Genomic DNA, 7,958 nt, shown 5'->3' with positions numbered 1-7,958 from the left:
TTCTTGAACTGTTGTTACTCAAGTTGTAGGGCAAAAGGAACAGCTCAACTGTTCTGTCAATTTTAACAACTCAGACCTTATCCTTGAAATCAAATAATCCTCTCAGCTAACAGCTCAGCTATAAAGAGGGAAAGAATTTCACTGGCGTCACTTACAGTAAAGGAGATCTGGGTTTGTGTAACCCTCCGCGGGGAGGTACCCACTAATATAAGGGTGAATCCTCACTGGAGAGAACAGAACCTGGTACAAAGGAAATTACTTCAGTAATATGAGTACAGAAGATTTTCATGGAAAACACGGGCAGGACAAACCAAATCATCTCCCTGTTATCTCAGGCATTCCTCAAGCAGAGCTGCTATAACATGACCTGTGACTAAAACCCAGTTATATCTCAACGCCTTGGAGACCTAGTGCCTTTTGTTGGACATCCGGACAGAATCATGTATTCCCAGTATTATGAGTAAACCGGTGGAGTGTGTTTATGTGCATGTGAGATGTGTAATATGACTAAGGGGTGGCTTGAGTACAGGATAAAAAGGGTGGGAGTTTCATTCTGGGGTCTTGTCCTAACTTTCTCTCTCACTTACACACACTAACAGCTCTGAGAGAGATACTTTTACATGTTCTGAAGGCATTAAGGACAGCAAGTGACGGGGAAAGACAGCGGAGAACAACTCAGAACAAGAGAAGAGGTTTTTGTCCAGCTGATCTATCCTCACAGTCGGACAGGCAGCATGTACTGGGACGTGGCCCTCTGGAGCGCCGGGATCTGGGCGATTCTGAGTTTAGCTGCTGGACAACTGACTGAGCAGGAGAAATCAACCATCGTGGACATGCACAACAAGCTTCGCTCTCAGGTTCAGCCCAGCGCCGCCTTCATGCAGAAAGTGGTAAGAGATGCACCTGACTGGAGAAACACATGTACAACATATTTCGCTTTGGCTCTAGTGGTGAAAACTTGATTGTTCCAAGAGTTACTGAACAAAAAGTATTTTTGTTCAGTCCAATCTTTACTTAAAAAAAATATATGTTTTAGTTTACATGATACATAGAAAATAACTTTCCCAACCACATGTGTGTGAAGTCTGAGTTTGATCTCTGACTGTTGATGTTTTGGTCTCTGGATGCTCTTATGAGGTCAGAGCATCTAATCATCTGCCATCAATCACTGGATTCATATCTTTAATGGTCTCATTACTGCTGTAAACAACAATTATCACGATAAAAAAATCAACGGTAATTGTGTCATGATGCTTATTCATTAGCACGATTAACTTCAAAACACTAGGGAGACTAAGTAATGCAGTAATCATGATTGTGGTTTACCAAATGAAAACTTTTCCTAAATGTAGTATTAAATAAGTATTATATAAATCACTCAGCATAAAGTAATTTATTATCAATGTTAGTATTTAAAATGTCCCTTTAAGAAGCAGCATTGTTGCTGTGTGAAACACACCTCATCTGTGTGTAATGTGAATGCATGAAACCATCCTTTCTTACAAAAAAGGGACTTTTCGCATTGAAACCATGAGTCCGGTTGATTTAGACTGAATGGAGTGTGTGTGGGTGTGTGGATGCATGAAATACCATTGCACAACGTGTGTGTGTGTGACATGCTGAGGAATGTGAATGTTATATGAGACCGCAGGAACACTCTGCTGAGTGTGAGTGTTTTAATTAAGCCCCATGTGGTCATCCTGTCATACTCTCTTGTGTTTGTATTATGGGTGAAATTCAGAGCAGGAATATGGGGAGATTTAGTAGAAAAGACTATGGGCGCCGTGTGAAACATGTTTTGTTCACTTACATTTACACAAGAGTGGATTGTACCAACAACATCATTCTGGGTCATATTTCACTGCAAAATGAAAAGAAAAAATTAGGAAAGAAAGCAAAGCTTAATTTGCATTACAGTCATGAGAATTGGGAGGTGCTCAATTCTCATGTAAATCAATGACACAAATTAATTAAAAATAAATGGAATGAATTGAGTTCCCTTTCACCTCTTCTTGTGCTTGAATATTTAAATAGGCAATTCGTAATACAACATCATCATGAAAGCTTAAGCATTGCCTATTTAAATATTCAAGCACAAAAAGATACGAAAGGGAACTTATATTCATTACTCGCACGCTGTGTGGGAAGTTTAAGCATCCGAAGCACACGCCCAGAAAGCCGTGTCTCAGACAGCGTGCAAATAATAAATTGAGCTCTCTTTCATGTCTTCTTGCATTTGAAAGGATAAATTCACACAAAATTAGGTCGAAAAATGTGGTCGGTTATGTCTTAAGTGAACGTAAACAGTAGAGAAAGAAAATGCATGTGTACAGTATATCAGTATATTGGATCCGTGCATTAAGTCTTAAAGTGACAGTATACTAATATTATAGACCAACCTGAAAAGCACTGTTTATTTCATTGGTATCTTAGTTCTATTGCATTTATTTGTGCTATTGCTTGTAATTTGATTATTTGTTCTTATTTTATTACTGACTGCTTACTTGTCTTTAATAATGTTTTAAATTTATATTAGTTAGGCGAGTAGTTTTAGCTGTGGTACCAAAATTGGAATAGAGAACGTCTCGGTTACGTATGTAACCCTCGTTCCCTGAAGGAGGGAACGGAGACGTAGTCGACTGATTGGGATCACGCTTAGGGTGCCTGTCACCTTCGAGTATTGTTAAAATGAGCCAATGCACATTGACGTGCGTGAATTGCATCACACGCTCCGCAGAGCGGGTATAAATATTGAGTGGCCCACTCAGGAATGCTTACGCTGGAGCGTCTGCGGCCGGGTCCACGCTGAGGCCTGGGTGGAGGCTGCTGCGGTGGCCAAGCGGCGATGAGCAGGCGGAGGATCTGCCCCAGGCGGACGGGTGGAGGCAGCAGTGGGCCGCCGGGGCAGGATGTGTCGGATGGCCTCCGTCTGCTTCTGGACGGCAGAGAACTGTTGGGCGAAGTTCTCCACAGCGTCGCCGAATAGCCCAACCTGTGAAATGGGGGAGTCCAGGAACCGAACCTTGTCCGCATCTCTCGTGTCTGCCAGGTTAAGCCAGAGATGGCGCTCCTGGACCATTAAGGTGGACATCGCCAGACCGATCTTGCGAGCTGCAACCTTCGTGCCATGGAGGGCGAGGTCAGTTGCAGTGCGGAGCTCACCCATGAGCTCACGGTCTGGACTACCCTCGTGCATGTTCATGAGTGCCTGGGCCTGGTGGACCTGAAGCAGCGCCATGGCATGCAGAGGAAGCGGCTTGCCCACAGGCTTTGTAAGCCTGATGGTAAGGACGGATGAGAACTTACAGGCCTTAGAGGGGAGACGAGGATCCCCCCTCCATGAGATAGCAGTCGCCGGACACAGTTGCAGAGCGACAGACCGCTCCACTGGAGGGATAGCCTCGTTACCCTTCACCGCTCCTCCGTCAAGGGTAGTGAGGGGGGAGGAACTACTTAGGCGGTTTCTGGCAGAGAAAGGTGCCATCCACGACCTAGTAAGCTCCTCATGCACTTCAGGGAAGAAAGGTACTGGGGCAACCAAACATCCAACCGAGACGGTTCGGGACACGGTGGAGGATTCCAGACGAACCCTACCGCCTCGGCGGCTTTTTTCTGCATAGCTGCCATGTCTGGATCTGGCTTGGGCAGCGTTGGTCGCCCAGAGGGAGGCAGCAGAGCCGAGTCGTCATCTCCAGAGCCCAGCTCTCCATCCGATGCTGCGATGGACATCCTGTCCTCTGGAGGGGCCCCGAAAGAAACGGCTGGTTGTTCCACTACAGAGGGACCAGCTCGCTCATCGGGGAGCTCCACCAACTGCAGTGCAAATGAGGAGTGAGGGACCCACGGGGCTTTGCCGGGTGGGGAACACCTCACTGTGATCCACAGATCACCCAACTCACGCGGTACTCCAGCCTTCTTCTGGGAAGTTGGCCCAAAAGAAACACTAGAGCGGGGCATGGGAATGGGGACTCCAGCTTCGCGGATGAAGGCAAGTCTCGATCTCAGCACCGCGATGGTCATGTTCCCGCAGTGAGAACATGAGTCATCCACAAAAGCTGCCTCAGCGTGCTTTAAGCCCAAACACGTGATACAGCTATTGTGACCGTCAGAGGGGGACAGAGCCCTACCGCACCCACAAACGCATGGATGGAATGGCATCTTGAAAAAGACGCAAACACACCCGTGTTGCTCTTTCAGGAAATGGGACCCGTCACCAGTGCCGGAGCACACAGGGGAATGACCGCGGCAACACTGTACAGAAACAGTGAAGCACTCACTACTTCCGCCCTCAACCGGCCATCAACAAACACTTGTAGAAATTAAATGCTGTTAGAACAGCAGTTGAGAGCTTCAGAAGCTTGCGATCAACGCTGCAACTTTGCTGTAGAAACTGGGAGTGTCTTCCAGCACTGGGAGTGTCTTCCAGAAGAACACCGACACACTCGCTCGTTGTAACACAACAACAATCTTCAGAGACATCGACACCGATCAACACAGATCTGTTGGCACAAAACTAACAAACGTCAAAGTCAAATAACATCATCAAACTTGTTTCTGTCGTTTAAGGTGTGGGCCGAGACACTGCGTGTGGTGGCGGAAGCTTACGCAACAAAATGCATCTGGGAACACAACCCTGACCTTGAGAATCTCACTTTGGGGGAAAATCTCTTTGTCAGCACTGGACCTTTCAATGCAACTAAAGCAATGGTTAGCTGGTATGAAAACTATCTTAACTAAAACCTAAGTGAGAATGAATGATTGGCTGATGACTAAAAGATAAATACCAATGATCTGTGATATGCAAAAATATTATCTATAAGCAGTAATGCAACTCATTTCTTTGCACCACAGGTTTGAGGAAAATGTGGATTATGACTATGAAACCAAGTTCTGTCCTGAAGACAAAATGTGTGGCCATTACACTCAGGTAAGCACTGTTTCCATTCTGTGCGTTTGATTGGTTTTCACAGTATGAATATGCAGATGTGACGATGCGTTTCTGTTGTTTTTACAGATGGTGTGGGCGAACAGCAATAGAATCGGCTGTGCTACTCACTTCTGTGACACTCTTGAGGGTCTAGGTTTCGAGAAGGCCACTCTTCTCGTCTGTGATTACTATCCTCAGTAAGTGTGTTTCAATAATCCAAACTGAACATGAGCTCAGTGTTCTAGAAAGTGTGTTCATTCTAGAACGTGGACAGTTTTACAATATTTATTGTGGTATAAGTTGCAACTTAATATCATATGAGTTCATATACAAACATTTTAATCTAGAAGTCTATACCACCAGCTAATACTGAAACAGCTTTAAAACTATATTAAGTAATGGTTCTAAACCTTTTCGAACGACTCAAGGACCATTTGTGAGTCGCTTTGGATAAAAGCATTTGCTAAATGATTAAATGTAAATGTATATAAATGTATAAATAAAACTCATTTATATATACCTTATATGTCTTTATATATAAAAATACTGCATATTTAAAAAATCTTCAGTTATGTATAAATATTTTTAACTCACAAATGGCAATTTCTCAGCAACTTCTTCTCAATAAAATATTTTAAAGCTTGACACAACTAGAAGTTGTATAGAAGTTTACATTTTTAAGATTTTATAAATTTTTATGACTTTTCCAGGTCTAGAAATCTTACTTATATTTAGCTCATACATACATACACACACACACACACACACACACACACACACACGCACATACTGTATATATATATATATATATATATAGAGAGAGAGAGAGAGAGAGAGAGAATAGTGCAATAGTGAACAGTGCAAATACTGTTTAAGCTCATATAAAGATATTTAAACCATACCTTTTACATAATTAATTGAAATATCAGTTAATTCCATCCTTCATTTCAGAGGAAATTTTGATGGAGAAAATCCATACGTGTCTGGAGAGCCGTGCTCAGAGTGTCCAGATAATCTGCCAGTGTGTGAGGAGAACATCTGCGGTAATGTGACAACTTTATCAGTGCAAATCAACTTAAAGCCAACATGAACTAAATCACCATGAATAACTAAATGCTTATTTTTGTTTTACACCCTCCTCTCAATCTCTCTTTTCCTCACAGTAAATGAGAATCTCTTTCATCCATCTGAGGAGCCGGACGTCACTGAGGAGCCGGAAGTCAGTGAGGAGCCAGACGTCACTGAGGAGCCGGAAGTCAGTGAGGAGCCAGACGTCACTGAGGAGCCGGAAGTCAGTGAGGAGCCGTACTTAACTGAAGATCCGACTGTCTTACCTGAGCGTTCCTACTGGACCACGGAGCCCGTCGATGTTCCCCGAGAGCCCACACGCGTGCCTGTTAAAGTAGATAAGACCGGCATGGAAAAAAAAAACATGAGTCATGGATCCAAGATGGAAAGCGTCTCATCTCATCTACTGATGCTCATCGGGATAGTGCTTGTTTTGTGAGGGTCTGGAGTGGATGAGACCCTTCATAACCTGACGAGACACACACACAAGATGAAAAAAATGATTGTCTTCCTCAGTTTTTTTTGTCTTGTTTTCCAGTACAAATATCTAAACGTTCTTAAATTAAGATACAGTTACTTAAGAACCAAAATGACTTAAGATATTGAGTCTCGCTTTATGAAAAATGCATTTTTTTTTTTTGCTTAAAAAAGAAAACATATCTCCCAATGAAACTCCTGACTCATAATCACCAAAAGCTTCGATTAGGACGGCAGTAGCATTATTATCTAGACTGGGTAAACCCAGCCTGATCTGCCGGCGATTTGATTTCGCCCTGCAGCTCAAGCTGGAAACCTGTACATTTATCTCTGCTGCTTCCTTTACAAATTTGCGGGAACCAATCACAAACTGGCTTATCCACCTGGCCCGCTTTTGGCGTGTTTAATCCAATCCAATTCCAGAGCTGTTACGGCTCTGTCCAATTCCTTTTAACCTCTTGACGATGCTCAATGTCTTCTTTTTAGCAAACAAATCGCTCGAGTTGGTGTAAATACCACTAACTTTCATGTTTTTTTTTGCATAACCTGCAAAAATCGCTTGATTCCATTGCTGCTTCTGCAAACCGCTGATCAACACGTTTGGTTACACATTTCCTGCCTGGAGATTTCGCGTCGCTCTGCAAAGTATGTCACCCGGATCGTTGGTCTGATTGGTTGAAGGACTATCCAATTGCGTACAGAGTCATTTGAACTATGCCCGTTGATCACGCCTCTTGTGCAGTAGAAAATACAGAGCAGACTCCCCAGACTAATGTTCAATCTTAAAAGATTGAGCTTGGTCTGGTGATAGCCAGACTAATTATTATCCAAAACATGGTAGAAAACAGAAAACTAAAGCCCTATTCGCACTGGATTAGTATTATCTGGGGACCTCATGTGATTTAGAAATTGCCCCCCACATCTGAATTTCGTATGGCGCATTCGCACAAGATAAGCGAAGCCTATGATTTTACTCGAATTTACTGACTTATCTCCCGAATATGATGTCAATAGGCTATTGCTTGGAAATGTCTTATTATTATAGGTCTAGCTGTATGCTATATCATAAACAGGAGAATGCAGAAGAATGTTCCTTACTGCATGCTTCTATACATGTCATCCATCTCCATCTAATCATTCTTTTTGTTTATGCTCTTCTAATGGTTTTCAGCTTTCTCTTTCTGCAAATTGTATAGTTGTATGGTGTATAGCGTATAGTCATAGTATATGACCCAGCACCCAAAATACTATAAATAAAAAAAAAAATCCAACGCAGCCTCCATTCTTCGCGAAAGATGGATAAAAAAGCGCACAGGAAACAAAAACCTTGAAAAATTTATAAACGACCCCGCCAAATCAGAGAGGCTGATTCGCACGGGACTAATATTATCATAGGACCTCGGTGTTCTGTGAAATATGGTAGGTTATTTGCGGGGGAATTTTTACTTTACAAATTACAGACATGGCCGATTCTCACAGGATTAGG

General features: G+C 43.0%; 1 protein-coding gene across 1 annotated transcript; it reads left to right on the top strand.

Annotated features, from left to right (window-relative positions):
* The first annotated feature begins 357 nt into the window (after positions 1–357).
* On the top strand, positions 358–7,723 carry LOC308703587 (peptidase inhibitor 15-like). The gene is made up of 6 exons (XM_081387236.1): positions 358–890; positions 4,567–4,715; positions 4,852–4,927; positions 5,015–5,124; positions 5,879–5,970; positions 6,091–7,723. Exons 1-6 carry the CDS (start codon positions 735–737, stop codon positions 6,432–6,434), a joined length of 927 nt encoding a protein of 308 aa, XP_081243362.1. The 5' UTR covers positions 358–734; the 3' UTR covers positions 6,435–7,723.
* The last annotated feature ends 235 nt before the right edge of the window (positions 7,724–7,958 follow it).

Source organism: Scardinius erythrophthalmus, assembly GCF_964197995.2.
Source record: "Scardinius erythrophthalmus genome assembly, chromosome: 15".
Classification (NCBI taxonomy): domain Eukaryota; kingdom Metazoa; phylum Chordata; class Actinopteri; order Cypriniformes; family Leuciscidae; genus Scardinius; species Scardinius erythrophthalmus.
The sequence above is the reverse complement of the archived record's forward strand: the minus strand, read 5'-3'. Positions and strand labels throughout refer to the sequence as shown.

Coding starts and splice junctions, on each gene's coding strand:
- LOC308703587 (XM_081387236.1), top strand. CDS start 735: ATGTACTGGGACGTGGCCCTCTGGAGCGCCGGGATCTGGGCGATTCTG. Junction 4,716..4,851: donor ACTAAAGCAATGGTTAGCTG/GTATGAAAACTA, acceptor TTTGCACCACAG/GTTTGAGGAAAATGTGGATT. Junction 5,125..5,878: donor GTCTGTGATTACTATCCTCA/GTAAGTGTGTTT, acceptor CCTTCATTTCAG/AGGAAATTTTGATGGAGAAA.